Genomic DNA, 18882 nt, shown 5'->3' on the forward strand with positions numbered 1-18882 from the left:
ATATATATATATATATATATATATATATATATATATATATATATATATTCATGTGTGTGTGTGTGTATCCATGTTGTATTTAAATAACCTCATTTTAGTTAGGTAGATAATTAATTCATGACATTTGTCAAATACAAAACAAAATAGTTTAATCAAAAGAATGACATCTGCATATTTGATATAATTTTGCAAGTAGCATTGCCCATTTATAATTTTATAAGAATAAAATGTCTGTCTCATGCCAAAGTAGAGAAATATGTTATCTAATAAACATACTATGTTTCTACCTATTTTTGGAGTTAGAAAATACCTAATTCCATCTCTCATTCATTAAGTAACTACAAATTGCTTGACTTCTCTATGCCTCAGTTTTCCTGCATTTAAAATAAATCATCATTGTAGCTGCCTCTTCCTCTAATAATGCTGTGGAAACAAGCAAGATAATGAACAACAATAACACAACAACAAAAATTGAACACTGCAAAATAAGTACATAAATTCCTAATATTGAAAATACATGTGTTACATTATTAGAGCTCTTTGAAACTTCCTTTTAATTTACCCAGAATTTAATATATACAGGAGGTGCTACATTGTACTAATTCTACATATGAGAAATCCAAGAAACAAAAGCCATTTGGTAAAGATGGTACAACCAAATGAGTCAGGAAAAATAGCAGTAAAACCAGAATGTCTAATCAATTTCCTAAGAACACTAACTGGCATAAAGTTATAAATATTATCCTGTGGAAATGATACAAAAATATATCTTAAGACATATGGGAGCAGATATAAATATACACAGACCCAGCTAAAGTAATACAGTCTTCCTGAACATGGTCACAACAGCAGTAGCCTCCCCCACTTCATCAAACACAGACATCTTAAGACCTGCTATTTCCAGGCCAGTTAAAATAGTCTGTTTCAAACTTGGCTCATTCATTCACCTTCTCATTCCATCATTGTCTTCTTCGTCTTTCCTCTTTATAATTTTTAATGAACTACAGATGTAGGCTAGTTCTGATACAGGACCCTACATCTGTTCCAGGGTAGACAATGAAATACCCACTGTGAAAGTTCTGAGGTGGGCTATTTAGTTGCTGTCCTTGGACAGACTGTGGTTGAAACAGAGCTAGAAATACTGTGTTCAATAAAAGTGCCTCTGGGAATAAAAGCTCTTTCTAAGGAGACTCACTTTCAAGTTTATATTTATGTCTGATTTAAATGTTACATACTACAGTTTAGACCTATTAAATACTATTCTCTTTTCCTAGATATCACAATACATACAAAGAACATTTCCTATGTTTCCTGTTCCTAAAACAACATAAACATATAAAATGAAAATAAATTTTTGTGTGCATGTGTGTATGTGTGTGTATGTGTGTGTGTGTGTGTGTGTTTTATAGTTTGCATCTATCTTCTCCAGAAGAATGTATGTAAATTGAAAGCATTTGTAGCAGGCTGACTCAGGATGGTGCCCAAAGATTCCTGCCTTTTGTACCCTTGCATAGTCTGCTCCCTGTGAATACAATTTGACCTAGAAATATGCTAACCAATAGTACACTGCCAAAGTGGATGAATGAGACTTGCATGATTAGTCAACATGAAATTGTGATGTCTTCATGCGGATTCTCTCTCTTGCTAGGTCTAATGAAGTCGCTATCATATCACTCATACTCCTGCAACAAGGAATTAAGGGTACCTCTGGCCAACAAGCAGCAAAAAGCTGAGGCCTTCATTCAAATAGCTATGAGAACTGAATTTGCCAATGCCCTATAAATGAACTTGGAAATGATCTTTGTCCAAGTGAACTTTCAAATGATACTTCAGCCCTGGTTTATAACTTGTTTTTAGTTTTGAACAGATTGTGAAGGAAAGTACTGAACTAGTCCATGCCCAGGTATTGACCCACAGCCTCAACATTTGTGGTCATGTTTTACACAACAATAAATAACAAATACAGCATTCAACACATACTTATTGAAAAGATTTATTTAATTATCTTTGGAAAGAATACTTGATTTACCTGTAGGTCACCTGGGTTTCTGACTTAATCCAATTATATACTAGCAATATGACCTGACCAAATTGTTTTGTCTTTCTAGGGGTTAATTATTTTTTCATCTATTAAGCTCAGTAATTAATTTGGAAAATCACTAAAATCTCTACTAGCATTTAGATTTCACACACACACACACACACACACACACACATATATGTAATTCATTTTCACTCACATCTGTGGAAGAGAGCCAAATAAAATTAAAATGTATTTACTTAGCTATAAATTTAATATAGAGACTAAATTCATGCTACTTTTCTAAAAAGCAGTCTCATTTTATAACCCATACATTTTAGCTTCAATAAAATATCAGCTTAGCTTATAGAAAATAATTATTTTAAAATATATTTCCCCTAAATGGTCTAATATTTAAAATTTTTGAATTAACAAACTGAATGTTGAAAATAGATTCTTTCTCCTAAATGATTAGATTCTTGAACATAATAGATTATAATTTCTAAAATATACTGATTACAACTTTTATTTTAAAATACAAGGAAGACAATTAAATTTAAGGGATAAGGTTTAACTTCCAGTTCATATTTATATTTTTCTAACACAAAATAATTGGTAACTAAATTTAGAATAGATCAGTTTACTCAAAAAATCAGTATTCAGTTGTGGAAATAATAATATTATAGCGATATTCTAATTGATTTGTAGGGGTATATTATCAAGATACTTTTAGTGTTCAAAGTCTTAACATAATAATGAAGTTATGTGCATAAAAAAAATGAAACTCTGAGTTTGAATTTCCTGAAATCGATCACAAGATGTAATACTTGTCAAAAACTACAAACCAGGTGTTATTTTCTTATTGCCAAAGTAACAAATTATCACAAACAGTTGCTTAAAACAATACCCATTTATTATACCCGAGTTTACATGATTTTAAAATGTTGGCTCACTATGGCTCAATTGGGTTCCTTGTTTATGGTTCACAAGTCTAAAATTGGTTCACAAGTCTAAAATCAAACTATCAACAGAGTCGTTTCTTAGTCTCTGGGAAAGAACATTTCTTACGTTTTCCATGTGGCTAAGGAGGGCAAGTCCTCACACTTCAAATATCTCTGCTTCTGTTGCTAAATCTCTCTGCATCTGAATACTTTGCAATAGCATTTTGAGCCCACCTGTATAATCCAGGATAATCTCCCTGTTTCAGATCAAACTTCCCTACTCCTGCAAAATTCAGTTGGCCATGTCATGTAACATCTTGATGGGAATGACACCAAAGGGGAAAAGTCATGGAACAAAATTCTCCCAATCAAGTATGATGAAGCTCTTCATTTTCCTCTCCTATTTAAGATGATCATTTATCACAGTCAGTTTTTTATTATTCTTTAGATAGTAAATTTTAAATATAAGGTTCATTCTTATGTAAATGCAAATGAAATTCTGAATGGTAACAAACATCTGATTCTCTATTGCCTAAAATATAATCTTTTAAAGTAAAAAGTAGTCAGTTGTGGAAATAATAAAGGAAATTTTACCTTTTGCTCCTGCCTTTATCTCTGGCTTTTCTTTCTTCTCAGTTTTTTCCTTGTGAGTTGCTTAAATAGAAAAATTTTACATTAGTATATACTTTAATAGATTTCAAAACCAAGTTTTTCCTTGTCCTTCGTTTTGTAACCATCAAAATCATGGACTGCTTTGAAGATTTATGACATTGATGAATCTAATTCAGGAAAAAAGTTACAAGTGTAATAATAACTTCATAGAATTCAATGTAAAACTTAACATTGATTTAGAAAGCATTTTGAAACCTAGATCCTCCCTTCCTTTTTTAAGTCATTATTCCTAGAAGATAAAGTTTTCAGGGAAGGAAAAAAAAAAAAAGAAGGAGCAATTTTATAGGGATTTGTTGAAAAATGTATCTCATGTCAGGAATAAAAACTCTATTTAGGATTAATAGCAAGAAGTATTTAAATCAGGACTAAAGATGTGATTAAGCTCAGTGTTTTCTCAACAGGGGCACAACTGACATTTGGGAAGAACAATTCCTCACAGTAGGAGACTGTCTTATGCTTTGAAAAAAAAAAAAATGTTTAGCCTCTCTGGTACCTGCTTCCCAAATGCCCTCCAGTCCAATGTCATTTTGACAACAAAAGTTTTCCAAATATTCCCTAGAGGGGAAAACTTTAGTTGAGAACCAACAGTAGTATGAAGAGTAATTCAAAAAAGGATTATTGATAAAGTATATTAATTGATCATTATTCCACATGATACCTGAGATATTTTCTCCTTACTTATTTAGCTAATTAACAAATCAATATAAATGTGTTTTAACTTGGCTTTTTATTTAGATACACTGATGAAATCTTGTGTATCTCAATAGTTTAAGTAAAGGTTATCTGAGAAGTACAATAGCATGTTTAGCATATTTTTTATAGTTCAAATATATTAAACTGAGTGTTTTGTTGTTTGCTCTAAATATTATATAGTTCTCAGAATTTATACACTGTTTTCTGAAGTATAAAAATAGGACTTAGGTAAATTCTAAAATATTAAGAGACAAAATACAAGATTTAATTAAACAGCTGGTTTAAGGAAGAAGTCAAATTAAAGCCTCAAACATTTCTCCATCTATATAAGAACAGTAATATACATCAGCTTTACTTAAAAAAAACATTTGGAGGTGGGGCTTAATAGGAGGTGTTTGGGTCATGGGCGGTCCAGTCTCAGGAACAGATTAAGCTGTTCTCATTAGAGTGAGTGAGTTCTTACGAGAATGAGTTGTTAGAGAGTTTGACTTTCTTGACTCTCTCCTTGCCTTCCACAATGTGATAATATATCAGGAAGGGCTTCACCACAAGCTTTTTATTTGAATTGAGCCCAGGAGACCTTTACCACTGAATTACATCCCAGTCCTTTTTATTTTATTTTATTTTCAGACAAGTTATCACTAAATTGATTAGGCCCTTGCTAAATTACTTAGGCTGATCTCAAACTTCTGATTCTTCTGCATTAGCCTCCAAAGTTACAGGGGTTACAACCTTATACCACCATACCCAGCCCAATCTGTAGTGTATTTTATAGCAGCAGAAAACAGACTAAGATTCCCTCTATTAATAGTTATCCCAAAATCTTAGAGAAACCATGCTAGCCTTATAGAAAGTTTAAAGCACTGTCCAGTTGATAACCAAGTGACCCTGACAGAATACACAGCTCCTGAAAGAGCAGGGGCCTTCTCCAGGGATTCAGCGTGCCCAATAGCCACCTAGGCTACATTTGGGGTTATGGGTACCAGAGTGGACAATGTTAGCAAAAGGAACACTATGATAGGATGCACAGGGTATAATCCACGCAAGATCAAGGTTTACATTAGAATATCTCATAAAACACAAATACCAAGGTGGGCATGGTGGCAAGTACCTGTAATCCCAGTGGCTCAGGAGGCTGAGGTAGGAGTATCCCAAGTTCAAAGCCCGCCTCACCAATGGCGAGGCACTTAGCAACTCAGTGAGACCCTGTCTCTAAATAAAATACAAACTAGAGCTGTGGTGTGGCTTAGTGGTTGAATGCCCCTGAGTTCAATACCTGGCACCAAAAAAAAAAAAAAAAAACCAGAAACACAAATATCCATTTAAAGGGATACAATAAATAAAAGAATACAACACAACATTTTATTTATTTTCAATTTAGATACATTTCATATAATATTTATAATTTAAATGTCAAAAATCTTCATTATTTTAACAACAACAAAAAAATTTAGCTACTGTGAAGGTTGAAAAAAAACACATAAGAAATACCAGTTTATTTCATTTAGCCAGAGTACATAAAGTCTGGTGCTCATAATTCTGTGTAACTCACCAGTAGATAAGAAATTGACATCTGTTTCGAGAACAGAGAAAGAAGATGGCTATATTGAAATTGATGGAAATTATCACTAAGTAAACATTAATAAAAGGATAAATATTGAATTCAAATATTCAAGTATACACATACAATAAGTAATATTGAAGCATGTTTCAATGGATATTATTTAAATGTCATAAGTATTCTCCCATATTCCACCTAAATGGAATGGTTCGCAACACAAGAAAACTAAGCAGGATATGCATACTGTGGATACATAAATGAGCTGAAATATCCTAGACATGATCCTATTTAAAACAAAAACAAAAATAAATTAGAATCTTACTTCATATTGCACATTCGAATGGAATTTTAATGAATTCAAGTCAAATGTAAAATATGGAACATTCTTTAAATCTAAGGAAAATATTAGTAGTTATCAAATTAATCTATTTTATTTTTTTTAGTTGTTGCTAGACCTTTATTTTTTTTAATTTATATGCAGTGCTGAGGATCAAACCAAATGCCAAGCAAGTGCACTACCACTGAGCCACAGCCCCTGTCCCTCAAATTAATCTTTGATGAAGGTTCAAAAGCAGAAAAAACACAAGAAAATATCAACATATCTAGTCGCATGAAAGTCCAGCAATCTAAATACACACACTAATACATTCAATATGTATGTTCTCATGGATAGAAAACCTAAGATTGACTGCAAAACTAGCAGAAACATATTTGAAAAAAGTTATGAACTAAGAGATCTATATGCCAAAATCACACCATTAGGAAAAGTGGGCAATGATTGTGAACATTTACAAAAGGAAATATACATCACTAAAAGTTATATTTAAATTATTCAGCCTATTAGTAGCAATCAGCCCTAAGAGAGGGTGGAAGACAACATTGGCATTTAAATACTATGTGGGTTTTTAAAAAAGAATAGGGCAAATATTTATTTATGGGTCTGAAAAAATTTCTAGGATGTATTTTTAAAAGTCATAACATAGGATATGTCAGATTTTGTATAGAAACAGGGAGAAGCAATAATATATATTATTAATAATATACTAGTAAAATATTATAGTACTATTATTATAGTATTATACCATATATTTATATAATCACGTTATAAATTACACATTTTATGTACTAAAGCTGTAAAAGGTTTAAACTCACACACGTAGTTTATGGTGAGAACTTGGGGTGGGATGGAATGGGAAGTGGGATGGCAGGGGTGAGGGAAGGTTTTCACAGAGCAAGTTTATGTGCCAAGCAGACATGTTGTGCTGATTATCTATTCTAAATAAATAAATAAAAACTAACAAAAAAGTACAGTCTAATAGTAATAAAAATATATTAATATCATTAAAATATAGGATCTACTGTCTTATCTATAAAGTTGATAAGTATTTTCTGGGAAAATATTCTCACTGCTGGCTAATGCAGCTTAAAAACTGCTGGCTGGGGTTGGGGGGTTTGACATGGCATTTCTGAAACGTCAAGTGGTATGGTGAATTCAAGAGCATTAGGGACTTAGTCCCTTTCAATCCAGAAATTCATCCCTTCAGAATCTGTTCCAAGGAAATAATCATAATATAAATTGAAAAAGAAGAAATGCAAGGTCAGCTAAAATTTGAATGTAAGAAAGGGAATTCAAAATAAAAAGGTTTAATGTTAACAACAGCAAAAAAGAATGTCTGCATACCTTTCTTTTCAGGTTTTTCCTTTTCTTTTGTTTTTTCTTTGTCTTTTTCCTTTTCTCTGTGTGTGACTAGAAAGGAATAGATAAAACTTTATTTAAATACAAGGAATAAATGATAAGATAATTGCATGACAGTTTTGATGTCAAAAACTTTTCTGCTGCTTTTAGAGATTTTCCTTTAACTGACATGAGGATTTTATATATTTGGAGGTTTAAGCTTCAACATAATTATAGATTTGCTTTTTATTTCTATTTTTATTTCACATCTAACCACAAACCAGTACCAAAAGTAGGTCTCACTGCAAAGATAAGCTATGCTTCAACTTCTCCAAGTCTTTAATTTCATGATTAGAAAATTAAAAAATCATTGTAACTCCAAAAGAATAACAATTCTTGTATTGATATTAAATAAATGCCAGAAATCTGAGTACAAATAGAGAGAAATAGTCTTCTGAACCTGAAACTAAGTAGAATCAACCCAATTTATATGTGTTAATCTACAGCAATATTCTAGATTAAAATTTTTGAAAACACACTAGAATGAGATTAAAATGTGAATAAATCTTTAAAAAAACAAAACTTAATCCAATGAGCTATAATCCAATTAATTATTACATCATTTGAATTTAAGTCATAATCTCACCCCACACTTTAGTCATAATTTGTATTAATTATCCAAACTAGAAGCATGGGATTCAACTCAGATTTCTCTCTCTTTCTCTCTCTCTCTCTCTCTCTCTCTCTCTCTCTCTCCTCTCTCTCTCTCTCTCTTTTATTTTCCTCTTCTGTTCATGAACTAAGCTGTTTCCATCTTAGCTTTTTCATATTTCTCTCATTCAACTTCTTTTATTTAATATTATGTTACCTACCAATTGCATATTTACACAAATATAAGGATAGCACACCTGCCATGAACTAAAACTCTGCTAAGCAAGATAAATACCATCCCTGTCATTGGGATGTCAACCAGCTAATGGTTGATGGATGCTGAACAAATAATTACAAAGGTAGTTAATTGCAGTTAGTGTAATTGCTATGAAGAAACAGGCGGGATGGCACATCAATGTATAAATTAGGACCTAATCTCATCTACATGTTTGGAGAAGGTCCCCTGGTAGGAGTGAAAAGGAGAATAAATTAGGTTTGTCAGGGAGTGGGAAAGACAAAGGGGAAAGAGGCCCTTTAGGAAAATTAAACAAGATGTTTTTCTTGGCCATGCTATTATTGAAACTTTTATTACAATATCCTGACTAGTCTCTTGAATCTTGAGATTTATTTTATCCCATCTCACAGTGACTCTTGCAACCAAAGTCTGATTATATCATTCACCTGTTGTGTAAATTAGTGTCCCCCTCATTGCTTAGCCTGGCATCTGTCTCTGAGTAGGTGTTACAACAAATATAAAAATATTTTATTGCTATAGGGATCTGACATTTGCTTACCAATCCAATCTCATCTACCAGGAATTTCTCCTTGAACTTTACATTCCAGTTATAACAGAACGCTTGTAGCTCCACAGCACACCATGTGCCCTTGTGCTGCCTTTTCATCTCTGCTTGTTTGTGCTTTCCACCTCCAGTTCCCACACCCACATTTCTTCATTTTTCTTCCCCTGTTTCATGCAATCTTTCAATCCTGGATCAAATGGCTCTTGCACTGTAAAATTTCTTTGATGTACACTTACTCTATACATCAGTTATCAAATATATGTAATTCTATTTTAGCAACAACAACAAAAAAAACACATTGTAATTATAGTCATATGCCTGACTACCCAGTAGATGAAATATTTAAGGTCTGCATCACATTATTTTACTTTGTCATTACTGATTCATCTTGTAATGTCTGTCATACAGTGGATTCTCAATAGTATTTTTGAGTAAGTGAGACTCTAATATATAAGAAGAACTAGTTTCCTTTTCTAGTGAAATTCTGTTTATAGATCATCATGTGGTAGTATAGATATAATTAGGCACTGCTTGCTTCCAATGATTTGAATTTTTTTATAGTTTATTAAAATTTCTCAAATAAAACCCAGAAAGAAACAGCAAGGGGGAAAACACCTCAGAACATATAGACATTTTTCTTTTAATTTTTAAATGGTTATTTTAGGTGTTTCAGAGCTAATAAATTCAATATAACTATCTCACAAAATAAAAAGGGGAAATGAGCATTTACATAGACCACAAGTAGCTTATTTTGGTTTCTGTGGATCACTATTAATTAAGCTAAAATAAAAAAAAAAATTCTTGTCAAAAACAAAGCCTCTTTTAAAGTTTCTCTAGGGGGAACCGAGTTTGTGTGAGATAAGCCATTCTTTCAGAGCCCTGATTGGAAAGAGCCTCAAGGGAGCACCTAATCTACAGCTCTGCCTCTGTAAAGGATGGGGCTCACCTTCCTCAGACAGCTGGTTGTCCATTCCACTAAAGGATTTTCAGATTGACGTGTGCACAGGCATAAATGGGAGAATTAATACAAAATCAAAAGAGCAAGGGGGCTGAATTCAGACTCAAATTAGCATATTAACTCCTCATTCCTGTTACCCAGGGGAAAAATCTGGTTCCTCCAGTCAAAGTTTTGATTTACAGACACAGTACTGTATGCTGGAATTTCATTATCCCCCTTCAAAATAACACCATAATACAGCTTAGTGAAGCAGCTGGACTCATGAGCTCTAGGGAGCTGTTCAAAATGGCAGATAGCCACTAAAGCTGCTTGGATGGAAACTTCAAACTTTGGCAAGACTGTGCTCAAATACCAAGTTTTGAAATGACTCACCACAGCAATGCAACAGTCAGTATCTGTGTTAATAATCATTCTAAAATTTTAAAAAAAATGATTTGCTGAAGCAACTGCATTTGCTTGTTCATCTTTTTGCTTAAGACCTGTAACCAGGAGTTTGCACATGGAAGAAAAAGAAAAGAGTATCTCCTTGTCACCAGTCCAGCTTGGCAAGTTCTATCTGAGCCAAGACAGTTTTAGCTCAGAACAAAATAAGCTTTTTGCACCTGCTAGAGCTTAATTTGTTTGTCATCTTCTTTATAAGAAACAAAAGTCCTTTCGGTGTGCTGATAATTAAAAACAAATGGAATCCACCAGTTGGAATGGCCCTGATGTTGGCATTGGAGTTGGCATTGCTCTCCTGTTCCTATGCTTGTCCAGACTCTGACCTTTCCCTGACCAGAACATTCAGCTCAACTCAACTTTGAAGTATGTCTCTCACCCTCCCCTCATGGCTTCTCTCCAGCTCTCTTCAAGCTATGCTGTGTGCTTTTGCTTTTGATCCCAGCAGCTGACAAGCAGACTTATGTCTTTTCTCAAGTGCATCAGAGCTCACAGTACCTCTGACCTTGAGGTTTTTACTGGGTAAAAAACTCCACAGAAGCCAAACAGCAGGGAGCAGTTGTCAGAGTTCTTTGTTATTGTCTATCTGTTCTTCAAAAATCAAACATTTTGGTTTTAAAACTGTTAAGCTACTGATCTGTGTAGACTACTACATTCTCCAATTGATGGGGAACAAATAAATTCCACCAAAATTCCGAAGCTTATACCTGACTCCAGAGCAGGTCATTGAGTAAGACTAATTTTACCATCCAAACAGAAATAAATCAGCTAATCAATTAGGCATTAGCCTTTTTTTAATATTTATTTTTTAAGTTTTAGGTGGACACAATATCTTTATTTTACCTTTATGTGGTGCTGAGAATCAAACCAAGTGCCTCGTGCATGCTAGGCAAGCTCTCTACCACTGAGCCACAACGCCAGACCAAGACTTTTTTTTATTATGAAAATACAGGGGAGCATGAATGGTTAACTGGACTAGAATTTACTGATTTTTGATACATATGTTTTAAACCATACAACAGAATTTTTAAAAATCTAAAACTTTAATTTTATTCTCAAGTCTGACTTAATTGTATGGAGATTTACCTGGGGGCTCCATAGCCATAGTAAGACCTGTAATCACTTTCTTATATGTGTAAAGTTACTAGGAAGGCAGTGCTTCATAGCTTTATGCTGAATCTTCAATTCCAATTTTATTTTCCAGTTTTTTTCTTTCATAACTAACTACCAGAAAATTTATATATATATATATATATATACACACACACACACACACACGTATATATATAAAATTAAACTTAATTATATGTATATATATATACATGTATTTATAATATGCACCTATTTTATATATATGTATGTGTGTGTGTGTATATATATATATATATATATATATATATGTATGTGTGTGTGTGTGTATATATATATAACATATATATATATATACACACACACATACATATATATAAAATTAGGTCAGCTGAAAAAAGACAAAAAATAAAAGTTTATATAATACTAGATACCTAAATTAATTTGAAGACTTTGAGGTCATTGTTATACAGGACTTCAGGATATTCAGATATGTTTTAATGTCCTATTCTTTTGGCTTTTGAGAATCACTAACGGTTAAATCCCTTGTCAGCTTATGATTCCAATCCTGCAATTGTTTCTCAGAAACTTAAGGAGTCCTAAGCCAGTCAATCAGCATTACTGTTTTAAATCACCCTCTGAAAAAAATGTTTCTGACTCTGTGCGTGTGAAAGTCTTATAAATTGAATTGTGTTCCCCAAAGAAAGATATGCTACAGCCCTAACCTCCAGTACCTCAGAATATGACTTTATGCTTGGTAGAAGCATCTTTACAGAGGTGATCAAATTAAAATATCATTAGGTCACTTCTTAATCCAATATGACTGATGTCTGAATAAAAGGGGAAATTCACACAGAGAGTTAGACACACATAGAGGGAACACAATATCTGAAAAGACAGACATACAGGGAGCACATCTTCTGAAGACAACAGCAGAATTTAGAATGATTTATGTAGAAGCCAAAGATTGCCCACAAACACAAGGAGTTAAAAGAGAGTCATGCAAATAATTCCCCCTCACAGCTCTCAGAAGGAACCAACCCACTGAAAAATTTGACCCAGAACTTCAAAGCTCTATAGCTGTGATATCAACACTTTCTATTATTTTAAGCCACCTAATTTTTGGTACTTTTTAGTGACAGCTCTAAGAAACTAATATGAATCATTTGACTTTCATTGAGCACTTTAAAACAAATTCCCACTTAGTTCCTTGAAGACTGACCCTGACCAAGCTTTTATGTCTTCCATTTTAGTAAGCTCCAGAATTGATGCCTGAACCCCTAAACATTCATTTCTTCCAAGGCCCTACCAGAAAACTGCAGTCAGACACACTCAGCAACTGAGGCAGTGAGGCCTCCAACAGCATCCCTGCCTCTAGGACCTCTCTGGGAAGTATTCAGTACACAATGGTACAATTGTATTGACCTTTTCAGAACTTTCATGGGACTAGGTTTTATTGGTTATTGAATTTTCCATTCTTAGTATGGTGTTTGTCACAAAGTAATTTCTGTGAATAAATTAATGTGCATTGCTAAAAAAATTGTTGTGGCCAGCTTTTTCTTTTAGTCTGCCTCTAAGAATACCTCCCTTTCCTACCAACACATCTCTGATGCTGACCATCTGCCAGCTGGCTGTGTGAACTGCCTCCTCATTCCTGAGGTCACTTCTTCATCTGAACACCTGATACCCCAGGTGGATGCACCCCACACCTGTGGTCGGAGTACCCAGCAGGTTTCCTTTCCACCAGGAGGCTTCCTCTAGTCATGTTTACTACTAATTTCTTGTCTTTTCCGGTTTGTTCTGCTCTGTGAGTAAACTAACGTATTTAATACTTAAATAGAAGTTTTAATATTATCTGAAACCAACAGTGAAATTTGCAATTGCAAGAGAAATAAGACAATGTACAATAAACAAGCAACTGCAGGGAGGAAAAAAACAGAGCAAAATTAAAAATAAATTCCTTTTTTACTCCAGATAATTGGATCATGAGTGTTTCATTTGTTTCTTTCTTTTTTTTTCTTTTTTGCATTTTCCTAACTGTCCAGATTAGATTTTACTACTTTAAGTTGTATTATCACAATTTTGTTTCTGTGAGATTGGTTTCAGATTGTACATTATAGATAGTTTTTTGTTTTACTATCAAATTGGTGATTGCCTCTGACCAAATAAATTTGACATTTTAATAGCTGAATAATTTTATGCATGCGTATGTGTTTATATATTATGTACATATATAGCATTATATATGTATATATATGAAGCACATAAATGTAAAAAAAATCTTTATAAAAATCAAGCAATGCTTAACAAAATAGCAGCAATAACTCATCCCATTCATTTATTATTTGACTATTTTTTGAGTGTATTGGGTACTTTGTTAGATGTTAAAGTGATTTTTAATTTAATTTAAGCATACAAATTCATAGCTGGTAAGAGCCTGAGAGATTATTCAGCTTGAATCTCCTTGTTTTGGGATAAAGAAATGCAGTCATATGTCAGAAGTAAAGCTGGTCTAGAACATGTTTGGAGATAAACTAATTCCTTGCCCTCACTGAGTGAGTTGGTCACTGTATCCATAACTCATGTGTTGTCAAAATGCTTAAAAAGATAAAAACTGGGTTATTAGAGTAGCATGGAGACAGTGCCTACATGCCTGCAGTGAAGGACAGCAGAAGCGGCTAAAAGGAATTGGAATTCCATATGAGAATCAAAGAAGTGAACAAGCACCCTGCTAAATGACTACACAGGAGGGGCCTGGTGGCCAGAGAACAGAGCACACAAGGCTCAGGGTTTCAAGATAGCACTATTATCTGCTTAAGGCCTGCCCAACAGCTCAGCCTACCTACAACATGGGAGGCTTTAGCTGGGCTTGGAGTACCAGTGGCAGAATGCAGACAGAGGTGGAGATGTTGGAGGAGTTGCTGAAGAGGTTGCAGAGCAGGTTAGATATGCAATAATAGGTACAAAGCCACAAATTTGTAGGTAAGGGTGTCAAAGATTGTATGAGGAGGATCTCTGGTGCCAGACTACAGCATGTTACATTAATCTCTTAGGCACTGAGACTCCAACAATGGGATTTAAGCAAGTAAAGTGTTATGATTAGCATTTGCTTGAGAGATTAATGCAAGGAAATCAGTAACAAAGCAATTGTCAAAAAGACTGTGAGACAGTTGTGGAGGTGATAGAAGTGGTAAAGAGAGTAGACTAAATTACAGTGAAGAGAACACAGGACAAGAGTCCAAGCAGGATTGGACTTTATAGAGAAAGAGTCATAGGCTGGGCTTGTAACTCAAATGCTTCATAGATGAGGCATGTAAATAAACATCTAACTTTATCTTTCATAACTGCCAGAAAGTTGAGGTAGGTAGCTTATCTTGCATTATCCAGTTGGGGCCTAAAAGTAATCACATGTATCCTTATTATAGTGAGGTAGGGGGAGACTGAAGTCAGAAGGAAGATAGCAGTATGATCACAGAGGCAGAAATCAGAGTGAGGCAGTCAAAATCCAAGGAATATCAGTAGCCACCATAGGCTGTGAGAGGTAAGAAAGAGATATTCTCCTAGAGTCTCTAAGGAAATGTAACTCAACTGTCTCTTTTATTTTATGTCAATAAAACTGATTTTGAATTTCTGGCCTCTACAGCTACTATGAAAGGGGGAAATATTATGTTTGTTTCTTTTTTTTTTTTTTTGAACACCAAGTTTGTGATTATTTGTTACAGAAACCTCAGGAAACTAATACATCTATAACAAGCCATTTGGCATTTTCATCAATTATAAGTAGTGTACTATCATATTTCTCAGTCTTATTAAATGTAAAATTTTGAGAGAAGAGTCTTATTGATATATACAGCTTATTGACTAGCTGGTACTTACAATACAGGCAAGCTATCAGATTTGGATAACACCAGGCCATATGGATCACAAACCAATGGGGAGAGAATAGATATGGTGCCTGGGCACTGGTAGACATGTGGATATGCAAGTAGAATAGTGAGGTCAACAAGCATGTAGCAAGACCCTAACCACAGGTTTAGAGACAAACTCAAAATATAAAAGTTAGAAAATTCTGGCACAAAAGAGCAAAAATAGAAGGGACATTAGACATATAGTGAGAAAACCACATGTTCTTAAGTTAGAGAAAACTATGGCTAAAACTAGATTGCCCAACTTATTAAAAATGAGACAAAGAATCACTGAGCACAAGAAAACTTCGGTATTCTAAGTTATAAATGGCATTTTACCTACCATATTTGATTATTTTTTGAAGATTAGGTAAAATATTAGATTATAAATAAGAAAGTATAGTGTTTGGTTCATGGCAAATATTCATATCTCTCTCTCTCTCTCTCTCTCTCTCTCTCTCTCTCTCTCTTTTAAGAAAGGGAGCACAAATGTGGCATGGCAGTACAGGTAGTTTAACGTTATGTCAGAAGATCTTGGGATGACACATCTTAAATTCCTCCAGCCTATTGTCATATAGATATTAAATACTGTAGAGAAAGAATTAATGCACATAAGAAACTTGCAAGGGACAGTCATTTTTTTAATCAGAGATGATTAAGAAGGACTTTGGTAATTAGCTGATAGTTACTATTTATAATTAGCCAAGAATTATTTTAAGGATTGACTACTTGCTTTACATAATCACCACATAATCCTTACAATAATTCCATTATCCCCATTTTACTTATGAGGAAACAAAGACTAAAGAAGATTAATCAGTTTGTCCAAGGTCACATAGACAAAAATTAATAAACTTGGATTATCACCCAGAGTGATTAATTCAAGACCTTTCTTAAAGTAGGAGAAAATAATAGTATCATCCTACTTTGTCAAAAAATCATATAACACACTCTTAGTTTATTTATTGTACAAGCATGTTTAGGTATGTATTGTGGGTCAGGGGAATTCTTAAAAAATAATCATGACTGGGACCTTTTATTAATGTATGACAAACATCACTAGTCTCTGCCTTTCCTTACCATAAGACTGTATGTAACTTTTCATTTAAGAAACTTATAGGCAGAATAATTTATGACAATGATGCATCCTCAGACTGTTGGTGGCTACAAAAGATTGGTCACCATTTCTCATCATTTAAAATACAGCTCTACATCCACAATGGACATCCATTCATCTGAAATACTCATGGGCTCAAGACTGCCTCTTTATCTCCATTTGGACATTTATTAGATCTTAAAGGTTAGACAAGAATATATAAAATATTATGCTATAAACACAAGTGAATTCTGCATGTTTATTTTGACCTATAAGACCTTATGTTTTAAACCATAACCCTGATATGAAATCAGACTTTTTCAAGTTCACTAGGACTGGAGCACACTGATCACTTCCCACAACTTATGGAATTGTGGCAAACTCAATCTGCCTACTCAGCAGTGGCTATATAGATATGAGCAGTAATTGGGTAAATAATGTTTGGTAATCTAGGAAAAGTTACAGTATGGTGTAAGTTTCTTCTAAGCAAATTAATATTCCTCAGTATTACTATATGATTTTAATACAAGGTCAGAAGTACATACATTATCCTGAATATATTTACAAACTAAATTCTTAACTCTTTATAAAACCCAAGGTTAAATTAGTTTGAAAGTCACCTTAACTAACATGCCAGGGCTTATGCTAAGCACCATAACAGATACTCATTGCCAGGTTATGAATTAAAAGGCTTACTGTTTAGCTCCATGAAATTGCTGTATTCTTCCCTGATGAACAGCATCAAACAAAATTAACAGAGGAACAAAATATAATTAAAAGACTGATATTCATTTAAATCACTTAATGTGGATGACTATAAAATTTTCTGTGACAAAGAGTAAGAATTGGAATTGATAAATTCTTTGACATTTAAAATAAATTAATATATTTATATGGAATTATTTTGGAAATCTGTTTTCTAAGGTTATATTTTCTTTGGTTTTTCTGTACTTCCATTGATGAATAAATCAAACAGGTATAGATTTCCAAAGCTTTTCTAAGTATTTACATAGCCCTGAGACCATAGGAATCTCCAGAAGGAAAAAAAATCGAAAACAGGGTATTATCTAGGTTCCTTTAGCATCAAAATATTTATTTCTGCACAAAACACACCAGCTTTAGAGTCTTAGAGTCTTTGAAAGTCTTTAGAGTCATAAAGAGTCTTTTTAGGCTGATATTTGTTGTCTTGTTTATAATCATTACAAATAATTATACTGTTACCTTCTTGTAAGAGTTCAAAATACTTAAATAGCAATTTACATTCCTAACTATCCATCATATATAATCATAGCCAATATGAAACATGGCATACAGAATACAGTATTTGTTTACATGTATCAATGGTTATAAAACTACATCATCACTGAACAATTTGTCTACAGAGAGGGTATTAATCTACCTGGATTCTAGATAGGAAACTGAGGAGTAAAACGAAATGTTTGATTCACATTAATACAGAAAAACTGTGGAGAAATAAAATGATGAACTATCTTTGATGACCCATTCAATGTTGCTAAGCTGAAGTCCCATTTTTCTCTTGCTTGAAAAATATATTCACTTTCACAAAATGGATTTGGTCTACTCAAGAAATATAGTCAGGTAACTAATCACCAGCCCAGTCTTTGAGAAATTTATTTTAAACTTCAGCCAAATTCACTATTTTAATTATGGAAGACTCACTAGTTTAACAAACCCACTTTACAGCCCACTGCTCAAAGGCTTTGTTAGCAAGATTCTAAAAGCCAGGTCCAAAATGCAAATGGTACCATCTGCATCACCACATCCATCCCAACAGCACTGCAATTAAATTAATAGTAGACTCTTCAAGATAAACCTGCAGAGACCCCAATCATGTGGAACTGGTCGAGTTTCTATTTAACCTACAGCAAATGGAAAAAAATACACAGCCAGTTCAGTCATGGCTCCCTTAGTCAATCAGTGCCCAAAAGCTGTGTCCAATTTCCCTGACCAAAGGAATTAAGAACCAAAAAAGGAAAGGAAACAGTAAGAAGATGTTAGTTCCCTAAGTACAAATATAAATAGATTTCAATCAAGTGAGCTTCAGTGTGCTGACTGTGTAAGGATTGGCTGACCAAACTGGAACAAACTCAAGCATTAGGATTAAAGGCATAATGTCTAAAGAATGATTTGAGCTCCTCACAAAAAGGAAGTACATGAAGTATACTTAAAAACAACAACAACATGACCTTGTAATATAGATACACATGCCAATATCATTTAAGGTTAACTAGAACTTCCTTTATTTGAAATTTTACAATCTGTGATTGTATTTACTACAGATTTTGCATTAGCCTGTTTTCATATGAAAAATATTGAACCACATTTAATTTTTATCCCAGAGAAATTTTTTTACTTTTTATTT

General features: G+C 33.5%; 1 protein-coding gene across 1 annotated transcript in view; it reads right to left on the minus strand.

The window, feature by feature from the left end:
- Positions 1 to 18882, minus strand: part of LOC107155109 (triadin-like) — a 115556-nt gene that overhangs the window by 9914 nt on the left and 86760 nt on the right. Inside the window, exons 6-7 of the mRNA XM_015500900.2 lie at positions 7569 to 7634; positions 3556 to 3615 (exon numbers count right to left, since the gene is read on the minus strand). Of these exons, the coding sequence (XP_015356386.2) occupies positions 3556 to 3615; positions 7569 to 7634 (126 nt within the window). The remainder of the gene's footprint in view (positions 1 to 3555; positions 3616 to 7568; positions 7635 to 18882) is intronic.

This window comes from Marmota marmota, unplaced genomic scaffold, assembly GCF_001458135.2.
Source record: "Marmota marmota marmota unplaced genomic scaffold, marMar, whole genome shotgun sequence".
Lineage (NCBI taxonomy): Eukaryota > Metazoa > Chordata > Mammalia > Rodentia > Sciuridae > Marmota > Marmota marmota.